This window comes from Triticum urartu, chromosome 2, assembly GCF_003073215.2.
Source record: "Triticum urartu cultivar G1812 chromosome 2, Tu2.1, whole genome shotgun sequence".
In the NCBI taxonomy this organism is placed as follows: domain Eukaryota; kingdom Viridiplantae; phylum Streptophyta; class Magnoliopsida; order Poales; family Poaceae; genus Triticum; species Triticum urartu.
Genome location: NC_053023.1, coordinates 177876096 through 177896806, shown reverse-complemented (window position 1 = coordinate 177896806; position 20711 = coordinate 177876096). Strand labels below are relative to the sequence as shown.

At 42.1% G+C, this 20711-nt stretch overlaps 1 protein-coding gene across 4 annotated transcripts; it reads left to right on the top strand.

The window, feature by feature from the left end:
• The first annotated feature begins 232 nt into the window (after positions 1 to 232).
• LOC125536620 (protein FAR1-RELATED SEQUENCE 5-like) lies at positions 233 to 5844 on the top strand. 4 transcript variants are annotated; one of them, XM_048699862.1, is made up of 6 exons: positions 233 to 574; positions 752 to 973; positions 2227 to 2546; positions 2640 to 5052; positions 5129 to 5185; positions 5381 to 5844. In XM_048699862.1, the coding sequence occupies exons 3-5, from the start codon at positions 2328 to 2330 to the stop codon at positions 5179 to 5181; spliced, it is 2685 nt and encodes an 894-aa protein (XP_048555819.1). In that variant the 5' UTR covers positions 233 to 574; positions 752 to 973; positions 2227 to 2327; the 3' UTR covers positions 5182 to 5185; positions 5381 to 5844. The 4 variants fall into 4 exon arrangements, with proteins under 4 accessions (XP_048555819.1, XP_048555818.1, XP_048555820.1 ...); XM_048699861.1 differs by having other exon boundaries at positions 752 to 1066; XM_048699863.1 differs by having other exon boundaries at positions 779 to 2546.
• The last annotated feature ends 14867 nt before the right edge of the window (positions 5845 to 20711 follow it).

Below are 20711 nucleotides of genomic sequence, written 5' to 3'. Positions count from 1 at the left end.
GACAATAGGAGACGAGATAGACTGGTGGCGGCACCAGCGAGAGGCATGAGAAACCCTAGCCTAAAGGACCCTCTTTCTTTCTATGAAAGAAAAAAATGATCTCACTGCTCCTACTTGCAATTATTATGAGAGAAAAACTACACCTTGGAAAAAAAAAACACAGCCTGAGCCTGGCGAATGGCCATGGAGCATTGGAGCCTACGCCTGTGCGCTATGCCGAGTATCTGGCGCATTGAGCGTCAGATAGGATTTACCCGAAGCGGTAGCTAGCGCATCGGGCAGACCGACAGACGAACCCTAGCGTTAGCGAGCACCACGGCGGCGCGCTCACCACTGGGGGCTCAACGGCTCAGCCTCGCTGCTTCGCTAGTTCACCACGCCTCCGGTGCCGCTTCGCCGTCCGGCGCTCAACCTCGCTGCATCGCCACGCCTCCGGCGCCGTTCCGCCGTCAGGCGAGCGGCCTGCTCAGCTACTCGCCCGTCCGACGCCGTACCCACCGGCCCTCGCAGGTCGCTGCTTCCTGCTTCCCGGCGTTCTCCGTCCCCGCGCAAGCACAACCTAGTAAAGCTTCAGGTAATTCCTGTGCCTTAATTAGTTAATTACTATGGTGGCAAAGTTGCAATGAGCCAATGAGTAGGATCTTTTTTTTTTGGCTGCGAATAGGTTTCTGAACAATGGCAATTCCATCGATATCATGTCTTATACTAAGGTTTAATAAATTGATGTTGCCTATTTCGCTTGACTTTTCAGATTTGAAGGAACTTTTTTTAGGGGGAGATTTGAAGGAACTTACAATGCTGCTGAGTACTGTAAAGGTGCTTGGGCTGTGCTAGTTAGTACTAAGCTGCGATCTTGTGAAGTTGGCAACTGGTATTGTGGCAATGCTTGTGCCCCATGGCCATGGGAGGTCGTGACGTACTGATGCTGTTTTCTTCTATTCTGTCTGTGATTCCTGTTATCTGAACACTCATGGTGAGGCATATTATGTTATGTTCTGTATTCTTATATGGAATGCTATACTGCTAGTGCTACGGTCCAAAGATGACTTGTCCTTGACATCATAAGGTTTGCTCCCAGCATCTAATTAGTTTCTGATGTTTATCCATCCATGCCTTCGCTAACCTCTAATTTTCTAGTGCTAATTAATTAGCAAGTATGTCATATTTTCATGGCTAGTCTAATGCAAGTCCTATTGTGAAAAATGTATGGAATGGAAGTTCAGAACCTTCAAAGATACATAGGACAGGAAGAAAGCGTCGTTCTCTCTTTCTTAAATTTGCGTCAACTTTGGTTTAATCAAAGCCATACATGGTATATACCAAAGCCAAATTGCATTTTAGTTTTATAGTACCATATTGACCGAAGTATGGATAGTGTACATACCACAAAAGGGTATTTACCAAACTGAATAAACCGAATGCATAGAGTTAGTGGTGTGGTCTTGGGTGTCCCATTTGTCATGCTTGGAAGTTCTCAGTCGGTATAAGTAGGTATATTAGTTGACTGGGCGATTGGGTTTTTTAGGGATTGATCCGCAGTGGTGGCCATTGTATTCATAATTGAGCTGTGTGGTGGGTTTGAATGTTTTGAAAAATACTCTGAATTGCAAATACGAGGATTGAGGTATGGTAGGGAAGGTAATGGGTGGTTTGATCTGCTTAAATCGGGATTTTTCACAGTTTATGTCACAAATAACTTATTTTTACAGATGTATACACATGTACTGACATTCTTGTCCATTAGTGAGGTCGGTGAAAATGTTAGCCCTCTCACTAAAGGCTTAAGTCTGCCTTACCTTACATTTAGTCATGTGCCCACCACTGCCTGGCTGCATGGTAGTGGCGGCCACCATTGTGTAGGGAATCACAATTCCCTCTCCCTCCTCAGTCCTTCCGTCCTACCTGAGGACTTTTAAGGTAATCTTGTGTGCAGTGAAATCCAGCCGGCTGCGCAGCATAGCTTGACTTGGATCGAGTTCTGCTTGTGGACAGTTCTAGCAGTAGGTTATCCAATTTGGCCATCAGGTTCAGCTCTACTGTGGAAGAATTTGTTGTGATTTCTCGGTTGATTTTGTTTTCACCTATGCTAATTTCTTGGCCAATCAACATTTCCTCTTCCATCCTCTTTTTATTGCCTCATTCAGGATGTATTAGACTAAATGGTCCAAAGGTTGATTGGTAAACTGCTGCTTCATTTATTAACCACATTTCTTTCTTTTCTTGAAGTTGTGTTGCCTAGCGGTGGAGTGCAATTACAAGAAGCTTCGTTCTGTCTATCAAGTGGATTTTGAGTGCTCGTGCTGGCGTATACATGTATGTAGAACAAAATGTCCAGCAACAGCGGCGGTGGTGCAAAGGAGAAGGGTCCCCGAATTGCTATGCCGCCTGTGCCACCTCCCTTAGTCCAAAATTCTATGCCTACTGCTTCAGATGCCCCCACCACTGATCTGAGATTAGCACAACAGTCCTGGCCTGGACATGTAGTCCTGCGTCCATGCACATCTTGGCCTCCTCATGTGAATCCTGCGTATCCACAACAAAATGGGGTATGTTCTCTACTATTGTCTATTTTCCACTAGGTCTTAAGGAAGAACAAAGCCTTGTTACCTTATCATGGTGCTGCCATTCTTCATGGGTAGGAAGCAGTAGCGGATGTGGTGGCAGCCGATGTTCTTCCTGTGATTAATAGCTGCAATGAGAAGATGTTGCCGGAAGTAAATATGCTATTTGATGACGAGAATGATGCTTATGAGTTCTACAATATTTATGCGGAGAAGGTGGGCTTCTTTGTTCGGAGATCAACACTCTGGACAACATCGAAGAACATCATCACTAGGAGGACATTTGTTTGCTCAAGAGAAGGTTTTCGGGAGAAGAAGAAGGGTGCCAAGGAATCAAAGTGCCCACGGCCTGAAACAAGAATTGGTTGCCCAGCAAGCATGACCATTAGGCTTACTCCCAATGGCAAGTACCGTTTGACAGAATTTGTACCAAACCATAACCATCAGTTGGCAACAGCTTCTACGATTCATATGTTGAAAGCAAAGAAAATTAGGCGTAAAGCACGGGCTGTGAGAGAAAATCTGGTGGATGATACTGTGGTAACGCCAGAGTTTGAAAATGAAGATGAGGCATATGAATTTTACAGCATGTATGCAGGGAAAATTGGATTTAACGTGAGAAGGGCAAGCATGACAATAAATGCTGAAAATGTTATCACTAGAAGGATGTTTGTTTGTTCAAAAGAAGGGTTCCGTGAGAAGAAAAGAGGAGCAAATAGAGTAAAGAAGCCTCGTCCAGAGACACGAACTGGTTGCCCAGCGTGTATGGTCATCAGACTTGCATCTAACGGCAAGTATAATGTCACTGAGTTTGTCACCTTCCACAATCACGGTCTTGGCGCCGCAGCAGCTTCTGATCTTGTGATGACATCACTAGCGGCTGGAAGTTATCAAGATTGTGGAGTAGATTTGTATGATGAATCACTAGACGATTGTTACGGCAAGCAAAATCTTATCAAAGAGGATGCCACTTCAAACTGTCTAGAAGGTAGAAGTTGGAAAAGGTACAAGTGTAAAGTTTCTCACTATGGTGATGTAGGTGCCACTCTGGAGTACCTACAAAAGATGCAACATGACAACCCTTCATTCTTCTATGCAGTAAAATCTGATGAAGATGGGAACTTGACAAATTTTCTTTGGGCAGATTCCAAGTCCATCATGGATTTTACCCACTTTGGTGATGTAGTATGCCTTGATTCAGGGTATGCAGTGCAAGGCTATGGTAGGCCGATTGCTTTGTTTACAGGTCTGAATCATCATAGGCAAACTGTCATCTTTGGTACTGCATTACTTTATGATGAGAGCTTTGAAGCTTTCAGATGGCTATTTGATACTTTTAAGATGGCAATGAATAGTACCCATCCCAAGACATTGTTAACTGATAGATCGGCTGTGATAAGTGAAGCTGTTGCAGTAAGTTGGCCTGAGACAGCACATCGTTTTTGTGTTTGGCAAATTTACCAAAATGCTCTTCAACAGTTAAGTCAAGCATTCCATGGGTCAAGAACTTTAGAATACAACTTCAAGAGATGCCTATTTGATTGTGAAGATGAGGCTGAGTTTTTGATGGCATGGAGAGAAATGTTGGAAAATCATGACCTAAAAGATAATCAATGGCTAGCAGATCTTCTTGCTGTTAAGGAGAAATGGGCATTACCATATGGTCGTGAGGCATTTTACGCTGATATGAAAAGCGTCCAACAGAAGGACAACTTGAGTAGTGAGCTTAAAATATATTTATCCCTAGAATTCGACCTTTTGAGTTTCTTTGTGCAGTTTGAAAAATTATTATGTGATCGTCGGTCTGCAGAACTGCAACTTGATGTGAGTGCCAGTCAGAGCACAAAGAAGCCACCTTCGATGCGAATATTAAGGCAAGCTGCAAATGTGTATACACCTGCTGCCTATAGAATGTTTGAAAGAGAGTTTGAATTGTACATGGATTGCATGCTATATAACTGTGGTGAGATGGGCACAATCTGTGAGTATAGGATAACTGTCGAGGACAATCCAAAAGATCATTTTGTTAAGTATGATTCACTCAATTCCATGTCACATTGTAGTTGCAAGAGGTTTGAGTTTGTAGGCATTCCATGTCGCCATATGCTGAAGGTACTTGACACTAGGAATATCAAGGACATTCCTCCTCAGTACATCTTGAAAAGGTGGAGGAAAGATGCCAGATCAGGATCTTCAAATGGTGGTTACGCGTACTCTTTTGATGGTGATCCTCAGACAAAGCGTCACACTTTATTGTGTCGAATATTCAGCATAGCAGCGGCTAGAGCTGCAACCTCTGCCGAATCATTTGCGTACATGGAAAGCCAATCGAGCATACTTATGGGTCAAGTGGAACAATTTCTTGAAAACAGCCCCCCTGACATAGCTGCTATTATTGGTGCTAATTGTGACCGTACTCAAATTCCAGTTGAAAGTATGATCACAGACGGTCTGCACAATCATGCTAACTTTATCAATGGCTCTGCTGATGGTACTTGTTCAATCAAGATGATTCCCCCCTTTTTGTTTGTTGCAACATGTATTTAACAGTGCTAATTGTAATGCAGATTCTCTAACCTTTCCCTTCACAATGGGTGCTGGTACGTTGGATTACCGCTAGACAGGTAACCACTTTCTTGCTACAAGTACGAAACGTAGTAAGAGAACTATTCTGTTATACTATGCCAATGTCTTTATGGTTCTTACCCTATCAATTTACCCAAGATGTATCATTTGTTCAGTGACCTGTTTGGGAAAATGTCTGTTTATCACCTGCCAGCAAATATTTAGTTTCGTTCACACTTTTTTCTTTCAAACAGGTGCTGGATGATGGTATATCTGGCTGCCATAGCAATTTGGTGGTGTGTAGAAATAACTAATGAGCTGGGAATAATGACGACGGGCTTATCCGCTGTGCAGATCATTTTTTAATAGATTTCTTAAGACTGCTGGAATTTTTCCAGTCCATTTCATAGCTTACGACTTGTCCAGTTCCACCTACCGCTTGCCCCATGGCGCCTCAGACCGATTAAATATCAAGGTCGCCTGTTCGACCACCAAGCGGCAATGACTTCCCAGTAGATGATGATGAAAAGGGTGATGCGTTTTGTGTGTGTGTGTTGTGCCTGTGTTGATGGTGCATGCCGCGCTTGTAGATGTACTAGTATGGAGGAATGAATGTTCATGTCATCTCTACACCTATGTGATATATTCTGTTTACACTTGTCAAGTTCACTGGCTGTCAAGATAAATACAAACAAGGCGATCGCAAATTTTCAGGCCTTGTTTGGACCAGCGGTACTTTTTTCTTTCAGTTTTGCTAAAGCATGTTTAGATATGCCCTAAGTATTGCACATCTAAATCCTATTTCATTGATTTTATCCGGAGATTCGTGCCGGTATTTTCTTTCTTTTTTCTTTTCCTAGGGTAGATGTGCCCTAGATAGATCTTTTTTCTTTCCTCAGTTGGAAATGAACAACAGGAAAAGTGACCTGGGATTTGGTACCAAAAGTTAAAATTCGTATAGCAATGTAGTATTTGCATTGCCTAGAGGAGAGACAAATCTTATACAAATAATGTAGTATTTGCATTGCCTAGAGGAGAGGCAAATCTAAGACAAATAATTCAGAACGTCTGGAGTTTTTTTTTTTTACCATAGGCATGTCTGTTTTCAGGGCCGGCCCTGAGGGGGGGCGAATGGGGCGGCCGCCCCGGGCCCCCAAACGCCAGGGGGCCCCCTCCAGGTACGTGTATGTAGGGTACACAAGTATATACTACGACCAAAAAAAATTGAAGCCAAACCCAGCAACGCCCCAGCCTCTGCTCCTCTCGTGTGACTCACGTGCTAGGCCTAGGAAAGAAAGGGAGAGATGATGGGCTTGGCCCATGTTTGCACGTACAGGCAGATGACGTGAAAGAAATCGCTTGATTCACGCACGATTTCCTTTTTCTTCGGATCCTCGATCGTCTCGTTCCCTGCCCTTTTGCATGTTCCGCCGACCGCTATTCGTCTTCAAGACTTCAACTCCGCCTCCTGACGAACGGCGCGACGACTACGGCAGGTACGTCTCCTCGTGCACGCCTTCTGCCCTTGCCTGTTCTTCTTCCTGTTTCTTTCTTTTTCTAATCCTGATTTCCGAATTCTCGAACAGGTCAATAGGGAATTGTTGCCAGGGTGATCAAACGCGCGCACATAGCCAGATTAGACTACGGAGAGAAGGTACTATACTATGCCCTAGCAGATTTTGTCATGATATTAGGTGAAGATCTTCTGTAATTAATCCAATATTTTAATTTTTTGCACTAATTTTGTTGTTCCTTTCAATTTCAGCATTGCCATATTGGGTTCGGGTGTAAAGTATCCATCTGGATGTGATAAAAGAAAAAGGAAGGAGGTAGATGACATGAAAGGATCCCTTCTTAATAAATCATAAGAGCCATCCGAGCACTTCAAAAAATCTAGACGAGTTGGTGATAGTTCTTATGGATGACCAAACTAGTGCCAATCAGAAAAATAATGGTCATTCTCCTACAGAAGATGATGTTGACATCAACATTGATGATACCAATGTGAGCGATCCTGCGTCCATATTTAATTCATCTGCGACATAATTTGCTAGTGTTGATGACGAACCGGTTATTACTGTGGATATTTATGATCTAAGCAATTTGGGTAATCTTGAAAATAAATTGAGGGTATATTAGTGGAAAAGGGGCCTAAAAGGAAAGAAGAAAACACCAAATATTCTTTGGATGAAAATTCAAGACATTTTTCATATACGCATTACTCAAGAAATATGTGCAATTGAGAAGTGCGTGATAGGAAATGGTCAGTTATTTCAAAAGGCGCAAAAAAAGTGTTTTCATTGTGATGTAAGCTTTTCAATTCTGACAAATGCAAAAGTGCATTGAGGCATGAGGGGTTTTGTGATTGGAAGCATATTAATGCGAGACCGAAACATGCAGCTAGTGTTGACCATATTACCAACATAAACTCTTGGAATGAACTGAGCACTGGACTGAGAAAGCATGAAACAAATTGACAAAGGGTTACAACAGCTTGGCAACATTATGCATTGAGAAAAACATGCTTGATGAAATTGATATTGATAATATCATTAGCGATTTTCCATCTCAAAATATGAGGAGATTTTTTGAAGAAATATGTAATACATTATTTGATATGCATTTAATTTTTTCTTTGATACAAATTATATCTACATATAATGATTTATAAATAGACATCTATACTAAGGGCCATCAAGGGCCCCCAATTATAATTTCGCCCAGGGCCCTTGAAATCTCAGGACCGGCCCTGCTGTTTTTTCCCGTTTCTCTCCCCTCTCCCGTGAACCTTCTGTCTTCCTAGATTGCCTTGGCAAAGAGACAATGTTCAGCTCCAAGGATGCCACGTTCAATATTTACACTAGATACTATATAATTTAGTCTTAAAACCATCATAATCTCAACAAATAGCCGGAACATAGCATCAACTTGTTAAATAATTAGTGTAAAGTAATAAAGTATATAGTAAAATTTATTTTACAACTTTGAAGGTGTTGCTATAGCACCCCCACTAGATTTGCCGTTGACTAGCATTGACCGCCAATGCCTGCTGCCTGGAGAGGGGTAGCTATTGTTGCTCCGAAACCATTGGCCAATAGCTGCATGAGAAGATAGTCTTTTGCGTCATATCGTTTATTTATGGTTCCTTTAAATAAATTGGTGAGGCTATTGTATTAGCATGACATAAAATTTTATAATAGCTTATTCATGCAAAAAAAAAACTTACTCATGCGATTTTTCCATCTCATTTTAATGTGGACACCACATGGCTAAAAATCACAGCTCACTTGAACCGGGACCGATCAATGCTAGTTGGTGAAACAAATTGCACCTAGCCAGGGCGAGAAGAGAGAGGGGGGGAGAGAGAGAGAGTCCCTCCCCTCCCTCGAGGGAGGGGGGCATGTGCAACCCCACCCGAAGCAAGAATGAGGAATTATGTCATGAGGTATGCAGGTGATCAACTTGAATGCGCATGACATGTTCTCACACGGTGTAGATCACTTCATCTCAATCATTCTTATTAATCTAGCACCACTTACATATAAAAACAAAATCTAGCATTAGTTAGATGTAAAAGATGTGTCTCGTATCTTTATGATTCTTCATTTCTTCTCATGCTTCAGTAATGTCCAATGAACTAGAAAAACAACATCAAAGGTAAGACAAAATCATGCAACTGGATTAAAGCGGACTAGTTGCTTTAAACAAGAGATGTGTCCCGAAAGCCCAGAAATTCCATTAATCTTAAATTGCTGGCACACAACAGTCTACAATAGGACCCACCAAAGAAAATTAATTATAGATTGATCCCAACTTTTTTGCAAGGAGGACCCCAACATAAAACAAGAAACACAATCAGATCTAAACTAGACACTACCACTGTAATTGCTTCTCCTGTCGCATACCACGCCTGAAGAAGAAGCCAAAGACCCTGATCCTGCGCTGAATTGTATCCCATCTTGGCACCAAGTCAGGGGGAAAGAAGCGGACGCCCTTCGGCCAGCAAAATCAATGGCGAGACAATGATGACCAGTTTCCACCGCCATTATAAACGTCGTTGTCTCACCTTAGACGCCACTAAGGACGAGCACCTACCCAAACCACTAAGTCCAGTTCATCACTTCTCCTCCCCTCCAAACCAACTCCGGGATGGATTCAAAATAAGAGGGCAAGTAATCGTGCCTCCACCAAAACTATGAACACAACGAGCTTAACGAAGAAGGTCCACGGGCAAGACAAGGAGCTGCACCCACCTCTCGCCCCTCCCTTCCAACCCGAGGATGAAAAATATACTTTCTTCCCTTTCTCAGATTGCAGTTTTTTTAGGTAGTTTGCCTAATGTTAGAGCATCTCCAACCGCGCCCCCAAGAGGCCCCCAAGGCCATTTTTTACGCCGACGCCGAAAAATCGGCCCAGTTGCGCCCCCAGGATCTCGATTATCGCCGGTTTGGGCCGAAATAACAGCCGACGTACCCGAGCCGAACCCAAGCCCCCAGGGGGCGCCTGGACGTCGGCCGAAGCGAAAAGTCACGTGGGTCCACTTTGTCGGCGAGACAAAGACCTTTTCCCACCGATCACCCCGCTTTCCCCCCTCTGTTTCCCTCCATCTCCCCCTTCTCCTGCCTTCTCCCGCCATTCTTCTCCCTCTCCCCCCATCCAGCCGCCATGCCGCCGAAGAAGTACGCCGCCCCTTGCACCGCCCGGAGAGCGGCGCCAGCATCGAGGGTCAGGTAAGCCGCCGGTCTCTCGCTCGTTTTCGCCGCGTGTGTGCGTCGTCGACACTTGTTCCTCAGTGCAGATGGTCCGGATGTTCGCCATGTTTCGGCAGGACAGCAACACCAACAAGGATTTCAAGTACCTCCACGTGTTCTCCTGGATCAAGAAGTGCGAGAAGTGGGCAGAAGTCCGGCGCACCCTCGCCAAGGCCAAAGAGACCTACAAGCCGGACATGCCGACGCCGGGTGCCTCGACGGCAACAAACAGGCCAAGGCAGCGAATGAAGGAAATATGCCCTAGAGGCAATAATAATGTTATTATTTATTTCCTTATATCATGATAAATGTTTATTATTCATGCTAGAATTGTATTAACCAGAAACTTAGTACATGTGTGAATACATAGACAAACAGAGTGTCCCTAGTATGCCTCTACTTGACTAGCTCGTTAATCAAAGATGGTTAAGTTTCCTAGCCATGGACATGTGTTGTCATTTGATGAACGGGATCACATCATTAGAGAATGATGTGATGGACTAGACCCATCCGTTAGCTTAGCACTATGATCGTTTAGTTTATTGCTATTGCTTTCTTCATGACTTATACATGTTCCTATGACTATGAGATTATGTAACTCCCGAATACCGGAGGAACACTTAGTGTGCTATCAAACATCACAATGTAACTTGGTGATTATAAAGATGCTCTACAGGTGTCTCCGATGGTGTTTGTTGAGTTGGCATAGATCGAGATTAGGATTTGTCACTCCGATTGTCGGAGAGGTATCTCTGGGCCTTCTCGGTAATGCACATCACTATAAGCCTTGCAAGCAATGTTACTAATGAGTTAGTTGCGAAATGATGCATTACAGAATGAGTAAAGAGACTTGCCGATAACGAGATTGAACTAGGTATGAGGATACCGACGATCGAATCTCGGGCAAGTAACATACCGATAACAAAGGGAACAACGTATGTTGTTATGCGGTTTGACCGATAAAGATCTTCGTAGAATATGTAGGAGCCAATATGAGCATCCAGGTTCCGCTATTGGTTATTGACCGGAGATGTGTCTCGGTCATGTCTACATAGTTCTCGAACCCGTAGGGTCCGCACGCTTAACGTTCCATGACGATTTGTATTATGAGTTATGTGATTTGATGTACCGAAGGTTGTTCGGAGTCCCGGATGAGATCACGGACATGATGAGGAGTCTCGAAATGGTCGAGACATAACGATCAATATATTGGAAGGCTATATTCGGACATCGGAAAGGTTCCGGGTGATTCGGGTATTTTTTGGAGTACCGGAGAGTTACGGGAATTCGCCGGAGGAAGTAGTGGGCCTTAATGGGCCATACGGAAAGGATAGAAGGGCCTCAAGGGGTGGCCGCGCGCCCCCCATGGGCTGGTCCGAATTGGACTAGGGAGGTGCGGCGCCCCCCTCTTTCCTTCTCCCTCTCCATTCCTTCCTTCTTGTCCTACATGGACTAGGAAAGGGGGAAACCTACTCCTACTAGGAGTAGGAATCCCCCCTTTGGGCACGCCCGTTGAGGCCAGCCCTCCTCCTCCTCCCCTCCTTTATATATGGGGGAAGGGGGCACCCCATAGACACACAAGTTGATTTCTTAGCCATGTGCGGTGCCCCCTCCACAGTTTTCCACCTCGGTCATATTGTCGTAGTGCTTAGGCGAAGCCCTGCACCGGTGAACTTCATCATCACCGTCACCACGCCGTCGTGCTGATGAAACTCTCCCTCGGCCTCAACTGGATCAAGAGTTCGAGGGACGTCACCGAGATGAACGTGTGCGGATCGCGGAGGTGCCGAGCGTTCGGTACTTGGATCGATTGGATCACGAAGACGCTCGACTATATTAACCGCGTTACTAAACGCTTCCGCTTTCGGTCTACGAGGGTACGTGGACACACTCTCCCCGCTCGTTGCTATGCTTCTCCTAGATAGATCTTGCATGATCGTAGGAATTTTTTTGAAATACTATGTTCCCCAACAGTGGCATCTGTGCCAGGTATATGCCTAGATGTTATATGCACGAGTAGAACACAAAGTGTTTTGGGCGATAATAGTCATACCGCTTACCAGCATGTCATACTTTGATTCGGTGGTATTGTTGGATGAAGCGGCTCAGACCGACATTACGCGTATGCTTGCGCGAGACTGGTTCTATCGACGTGCTTCGCACATAGGTGGCTAGTGGGTGTCTGTTTCTCCAACTTTAGTTGAATCGAGTGTGACTACGCCTGGTCCTTGTTGAAGGTTAAAACAACAAACTTGACGAAAAATCGTTGTGGTTTTGATGCGTAGGTAAGAACGGTTCTTGCTAAGCCCGTAGCAGCCACGTAAAACTTGCAACAACAAAGTAGAGGACGTCTAACTTGTTTTTGCATGGCATGTTGTGATGTGATATGGTCAAGACGTGATGAGATATAAATTGTTGTATGAGATGATCATGTTTTGTTAAAGTTATCGGCAACTGGCAAGAGCCTTATGGTTGTCTCTTTATTGCATAAGATGCAAGCGCCATATAATTGCTTTACTTTATCGCTATACGATAGCAATAGTTGCAAAAGCAATAGTTGGCGAGATGACCATGTGACGACACATTGATAAAGATCAAGATGATGGAGATCATGGTGTCATGCCGGTGATGATAGAGATCATGACGGTACTTTGGAGATGGAGATCAAAGGCGCAAGATGATGATGGCCATATCATGTCACATATTTTGATTGCATGTGATGTTTATCTTTTATGCACCTTATTTTGCTTAGTACGACGGTAGCATTATAAGATGATCTCTCACTAAATTTCAAGGTACAAGTGTTCTCCCTGAGTATGCACCATTGCGACAGTTCGTCGTGCCGAGACACCATGTGATGATCGGGTGTGATAAGCTCTACGTTCACATATAATGGGTGCAAGCCAGTTTTGCATACGCAGAATACTCGGGTTAAACTTGACGAGCCTAGCATATGCAGATATGGCCTCGGAACACTGAGACCGAAAGGTCGAGCGTGAATCATATAGTAGATATGATCAACATAGTGATGTTCACCATTGAAAACTACTCCATCTCACGTGATGATCGGACATGGTTTAGTTGATATGGATCACATGATCACTTAGATGATTAGAGGGATGTCTATCTAAGTGGGAGTTCTTAATTAATATGATTAATTGAACTTTAATTTATCATGAACTTAGTCCTGATAGTATTTGCATATCTATGTTGTAGATCGATTGCTCGCATATAGCTTCCCCGTTTTATTTATGATATGTTCCTAGAGATAAACTATGTTGAAAGATGTTACTAGCAATGATACGGACTAGCTCCATGATCTGAGGATTATCCTCATTGCTGCACAGAAGAATTATGTCCTTGATGCACCGCTAGGTGACGAACCTATTGCAGGAGCAGAGGCAGACGTTATGAACATTTGGCAAGCTCGGTATGATGACTACTTGATAGTTTAGTGCGCCATGATTTACGGCTTAGAATAGGGACTTCAAAAACGTTTTGAACGCCACGGAGCATATAATATGTTCCAAGAGTTGAAATTAGTATTTCAGACTCATGTCCGCGTCGAGAGGTATGAGACCTCTGACAGTACTTTGCCTACAAGATGGAGGAGAATAGCTCAACCAGTGAGCATGTGCTCAGATTGTCTAGGTACTACAATTGCTTAAATCAAGTGGGAGTTAATCTTCCAGATAAGATAGTGATTGACAGAGTTCTCTAGTCACTATCACCAAGTTACTGGAACTTAGTGATGAACTATAATATGCAAGGGATGACGTAAAACGATTCCCGAGCTCTTCGTGATGCTGAAATCAACGAAGGTAGAAATCAAGAAAAGCATCAAATGTTGATGGTTGACAAGACCACTAGTTTCAAGTAAAAGGGCAAGGGAAAGAAAGGGAACTTCAAGAAGAATGTCAAGCAACTTGTCACTCCCATGAAGAAGCCCAAAGCTAGAACCAAGCCTGAAACTGAGTGCTTCTACTGCAAAGGAAATGGTCACTAGAAGCAGAAATGCCCCAAATACTTGGCGGATAAGAAGGATGGCAAAGTGAACAAAAGTATATATGATATACATGTTATTGATGTCTACTTAACTAGTGTTCATAGTAGCCCCTGGTTATTTGATACTGGTTCAGTTGCTATGATTAGTAACTCAAAACAGGAGTTACAAAATGAATAGAGACTAGTTGAGGGCCAGGTGACGATGTGTGTTGGAAGTGATTCCAAGGTTGATAAGATCACCATCGCACACTCCTTTTACCTTCGGGATTAGTGTTGAACCTAAAATAAATGTTATTTGGTGTTTGCGTTGAGCATAATATGATTGGATCATGTTTATTGCAATACAGTTATTCATTTAAGTCAAAGAATAATTGTTATTCTATTTTACATGAATAAAACCTTCTATGGTCATACACCCAAGGTGAATGGTTTATTGAATCTCGATCGTAGTGATACACCTATTCATAATATTGATGCCAAAAGATACAAAGTTGATAATGATAGTGCAACATATTTGTGGCACTGCCGTTTAGGTCATATTGATGTAAAACGCATGAAGAAACTCCATAAACGCATGAAGAAACTCCATGCTGATGGGCTTTTGGAATCACTTGATTATGAATCACTTGATGCTTGCGAACCATGCCTCATGGGCAATCTGACTAAGACTCCATTCTCCGGAACAATGGAGCGAGCAACTGACTTATTGGAAATAATACATACTGATGTATGAGATCCGATGAGTGTTGAGGCTCGCGGCGGGTATCGTTATTTTATGACCTTCACATATGATTTGAGCAGACATGGGTATATCTAGTTGATGAAACATAAGTCTGAAACATTTGAAAAGTTCAAAGAACTTTAGAGTGAAGTGAAAAATCATCGTAACAAGAAAATAAATTTTCTACGATCTGATCGCGGAGACAAATATTTGAGTTACAAGTTTGGTCTTCATTCGAAACGATGTGGAATAGTTTCGCAACTCATGCCACCTGGAACACCATAGTGTAATGGTGTGTCCGAACTCATAACTGTACTTTATTAGATATGTGATGCATCTCCAATGTATTTATAATTTTTTATTGTTCCATGCTATCATATTACCCGTTTTGGATATTTATGGGCTTTATTATGCACTTTTATACTATTTTTGGGACTAACCTATTAACCCAGAGCCGAGTGCCAGTTTCTGTTTTTCCCCTTGTTTCAGTGTTTCGCAGAAAAGGAATATCAAACGAAGTCCAAACGGAATGAAACCTTGGGGAGCGTGATTTTTGGAATGAACGTGATCCAGGAGACTTGGAGTTGGGAAGCTCCGAGGTGGCCACGAGGCAGGGAGGCGCGCCCCCACCCTCGTGGGCCCCTCGTGGCTCCCCTGACCGACTTCTTTCGCCTATATATATCCATATACCCTAAAAACATTAGAGAGCAGAATAGATCGGGAGTTCCGTCGCCAGAAGCCTCCGTAGCCACCGAAAACCAATCTAGACCCATTTTGGCACCCTGCCGGAGGGGGGGGGGATCCCTCTCCGATGGCCATCTTCATCATCCCGGCGCTCTCCATGACGAGGAGGGAGTAGTTCCCCCTCGGGGCTGAGGGTATGTACCAGTAGCTATGTGTTTGACCTCTCTCTCTCTCTCGTGTTCTTGAGGTGGTACAATCTTGATGTATCGCGAGCTTTGCTATTATATTTGGATCTTATGGTGTTTCTCCCCCTCTATTCTCTTGTAATGGATTGAGTTTTCCCTTTGAAGTTATCTTATCGGATTGAGTCTTTAAGGATTTGAGAACACTTGATGTATGTCTTGCACGTGCTTATCTGTGGTGACAATGGGATATCACGTGATCCACTTGATGTATGTTTTGGTGATCAACTTGCGAGTTCCGTGACCTCGTGAACTTATGCATAGGGGTTGGCACACGTTTTCGTCTTGACTCTCCGGTAGAACCTTTGGGGCACTCTTTGAAGTACTTTGTGTTGGTTGAATAGATGAATCTGAGATTGTGTGATGCATATCGTATAATCATACCCACGGATACTTGACGTGACATTGGAGTATCTAGGTGACATTAGGGTTTTGGTTGATTTGTGTCTTAAGGTGTTATTCTAGTACGAACTCTATGATAGATCGAACGGAAAGAATAGCTTTGTGTTATTTTACTACAGACTCTTGAATAGATCGATCAGAAAGAATAACTTTGAGGTGGTTTCGTACCCTACCATAATCTCTTCGTTTGTTCTCCGCTATTAGTGACTTTGGAGTGACTCTTTGTTGCATGTTGAGGGATAGTTATATGATCCAATTATGTTATTATTGTTGAGAGAACTTGCACTAGTGAAAGTATGACCCTAGGCCTTGTTTCCTAGCATTGCAATACCATTTGTTCTCACTTTTACCACTTGCTACCTTGCTGTTTTTATATTTTCAGATTACAAAAACCATTATCTACTATCCATATTGCACTTGTATCACCATCTCTTCGCTGAACTAGTGCACCTATACAATTTACCATTGTATTGGGTGTGTTGGGGACACAAGAGACTCTTTGCTATTTGGTTGCAGGGTTGTTTGAGAGAGACTATCTTCATCCTACGCCTCCCACGAATTGATAAATCTTAGGTCATCCACTTGAGGGAAATTTGCTCCTGTCCTACAAACCTCTGCACTTGGAGTCCCAACAACGTCTACAAGAAAAAGGTTGTGTAGTAGACATCAAGCTCTTTTCTGGCGCCGTTGCCGGGGAGGTTAGCGCTTGAAGGTATATCTTTAGATCTTGCAATTGAATCTTTTAGTTTCTTGTTTTATCACTAGTTTAGTCTATAAAAGAAAACTACAAAAATAATGGAATTAAGGTTACCTCATATGCTTCATCTTTTTAATATCTATCATGAAAATAAGGATTCCGATAATTGTGCCAAAGTGTTAGAAGAAGAATGCATTAGAATGTTTGGCACTAAATATTTGTATGATGAGCATGATTGCAATGTTGTTAGTATGAATTCTTTGAATACCCATAATGCTAATGATATGCAAAGCCACAAGCTTGGGGATGCTATGTTTGATGAAGATGATATTTTCTTTCCCTCAAGCTTTGATGTGCAATTTTATTATGATGAAAGCATGCCTCCTATCTATGATGATTACTGTGATGACACGTATGCTATAAAGAATAATGATAACCGTGAAACTTGTCATCTTGATTTCAATTTTCAATCCCATGATAGTTATTTTGTTGAATTTGCTCCCACTATTCCGAATGAGAAGAATTTTGCTTATGTGGAGAGTAGTAAAATTTCTATGCTTGTGCATCATGAAAATAATGCTTTATGTGATGGTTATATTGTTGAATTCATTCATGATCCTACATGTAATTATTATGCGGGAGGAACATATGCTTGTAGGAATTGCAATAATATCAAGTTTCCTCTCTATGTGTTGAAAATCTTGAAGATTTGCTTGTTTTACCTTCCTATGCAAGTTGATTATTGTTCCCACAAGTTGTTTGCTCAAAAAATCCCTATGCATAGGAAGTGGGTTAGTCTTAAATGTTCTAGTCATATTCTTCATTATGCTCTCTTTATGTTTCAATTCTTATCTTTTATATGAGCATCATTGAAATCATCATGCCTAGCTAGGGGCGTTAAACGATAGCGCTTGTTGGGAGGCAACCCAATTTTATTTTTGTTCCTTGCTTTTTGCTCCTGTTTAGTAATAAATAAATCATCTAGCCTCTGTTTAGATGTGGTTTTATGTTTTAATTAGTGTTTGTGCCAAGTAAAGCCTTTAGGACCTTCTTGGGTGATTGTTATTTGATCTTGCTGTAAAAAACAGAAAGTATGCGCTCACGAGAATAATTTTCATTTTTTACCAGAGAGCGATAAAATACCAATTCAACTTTCAGTATATTAATAAACAAATTGCCTAGGACTTCCTAATTTCTCGGGATTTTTGGAGTTACAGAAGTATTCGAAATCTACAGATTACTACAGATTGTTCTGTTTTTGACAGATTCTGTTTTCTATGTGTTGTTTGCTTATTTTGATGAATCTATGAGTAGTATCGGAGGGTATGAACCATAGAGAAGTTGGAATACAGTATATATTACACCAATACAAATAAAGAATGAGTTCACAACAGTACCTAAGTGGTGATTTATTTTCTTATACTAACGGAGCTTACGAGTTTTCTGTTAAGTTTTGTGTTGTGAAGTTTTCAAGTTTTGGGTAAAGATTCGATGGACTATGGAATAAGGAGTGGAAAGATCCTAAGCTTGGGGATGCCCAAGGCACCCCAAGGCAATATTCAAGGATAACCAAGAGCCTAAGCTTGGGGATGCCCCGGAAGGCATCCCCTCTTTCGTCTTCATTCATCGGTAACTTTACTTGGACCTATATTTTTATTCACCACATGATATGTATTTTGCTTGGAGCGTCATTTTATTTTATTTTGTTTTGATTTCTGTTTGAATAAAATACCAAGATCTGAAATTATTAAATGTTAGAGAGTCTTCACATAGTTGCTTAATTATTCGACTACTCATTGATCTTCACTTATATCTTTCGGAGTAGTTTGTCATTTGCTCTAGTGCTTCACTTATATCTTTTAGAGCACGGCGGTGGTTTTATTTTATAGAAATAATTGATATCTCATACTTCACTTATATTATTTTGAGATTCCTTTAGAACAGCATGGTATAATAAAAACTTTCATATAGAGTGCATTGACTACTATGAGAAGTTTGATACTTGATGATTGTTTTGAGATATGAAGATGGTGATATTAGAGTCATGCTAGTTGAGTAGTTGTGAATTTGAGAGATACTTGTGTTAAAGTTTGTGGTTCCGGTAGCATGCACGTATGGTGAACCGTTATGTGATGAAGTTGGAGCATGATTTATTTATTGATTGTCTTCCTTATGAGTGGCGGTCGGGGACGAGCGATGGTCTTTTCCTACCAATCTATCCCCCTAGTAGCATGCGTGTAGTACTTTGTTTCGACAACTAATATATTTTTGCAATAATTATGTGAGTTCTTTATGACTAATGTTGAGTCCATGGATTATACGCACTCTCACCCTTCCACCATTGCTAGCCTCTCTTGTGCAGCGCAACTTTCGCCGGTACCATACACCCACCATTACCTTCCTCAAAACAACCACCATACCTACCTATTATGACATTTCCATAGCCATTCCGAGATATATTGCCATGCAACTTTCCACCGTTCCGTTTACTATGACACGCTCCATCATTATCATATTGCTTTGCATGATCATGTAGTTGACATCGTATTTGTGGCAAGGCCACCATTCATAATTCTTTCATACATGTCACTCTTGATTCATTGCACATCCCGGTACACCGCCGGAGGCATTCACATAGAGTCATATTTTGTTCTAAGTATTGAGTTGTAAGTAAATAAAGTGTGATGATCATCATTATTAGAGCATTGTCCCAAGTGAGGAAAGGATGATGGAGACTATGATTCCCCCACAAGTCGGGATGAGACTCCGGACGAAAAAATAAAAAAATAAAAAAATGAAGGCCATAAAAAAGGGAGAAGGCCCAAAAAAATGAGAGAAAAAGAGAGAATGGACAATGCTACTATCCTTTTTCCACACTTGTGCTTCAAAGTAGCATCATGATCTTCATGATAGACAGTCTCCTATGTTGTCACTTTTATATACTACTGGGAATCTTTCATTATAGAACTTGGCTTGTATATTCCAATGATGAGCTTCCTCAAAATGCCCTAGGTCTTCGTGAGCAAGCGAGTTGGATGCACACCCACTTAGTTTCTTTTTGAGCTTTCATACACTTATAGATCTAGTGCATCCGTTGCATGGCAATCCCTACTCACTCACATTGATATCTATTGATGGGCATCTCCATAGCCCGTCGATACGCCTAGTTGATGTGAGACTATCTTCTCCTTTTTGTCTTCTCCACAACCACCATTCTATTCCACCTATAGTGCTATGTCCATGGCTCACGCTCATGTATTGCGTGAAGATTGAAAAAGTTTGAGAACATCAAAAGTATGAAGCAATTGCTTGGCTTGTCATCGAGGTTGTGCATGATTTAAATATTTTATGTGATGAAGATAAAGCATAGCCAGACTATATGATTTTGTAGGGATAGCTTTCTTTGGCCATGTTATTTTGAGAAGACATGATTACTTTGTTAGTATGCTTGAAGTATTATTATTTTTATGACAATATTAAAATTTTGTCTTGATTCTTTCAGATCTGAATATTCTTGCCACAATAAAGAGAATTACATGTATAAATATGTTAGGTAGCATTCCACATCAAAAAATTTGTTTTTATCATTTACCTACTCGAGGGCGAGCAGGAATTAAGCTTGGGGATGCTTGATACGTCTCCAACGTATCTATAATTTTTGATTGTTTCATGCTACTATATTACCCGTTTTGGATGTTTATGGGCTTTATTATGCACTTTTATATTATTTTTGGGACTAACCTATTAACCCAGAGCCCAGTGCCATTTTCTGTTTTCCCTTGTTTCAGTGTTTTGCAGAAAAGGAATATCAAACGTAGTCCAAACGGAATGAAACCTTCAGGGGCGTGATTTTTGGAACGAACGTGATCCAGGAGACTTGGAGTTGAAGTCAAGGAAGCTTCAAGGTGGCCACGAGGCAGGGAGGTGCACCTGCCCCCCTGGGCGCGCCCCTCACCCTCGTGGGCCCCTCGTGGCTCCCCTGACTGACTTATTTCGCCTATATATCCATATACCCTAAAAACATCAGAGCATAATAGATCGGGAGTTCAGCCGCCAGAAGCCTCCGTAGCCACCGAAAACCAA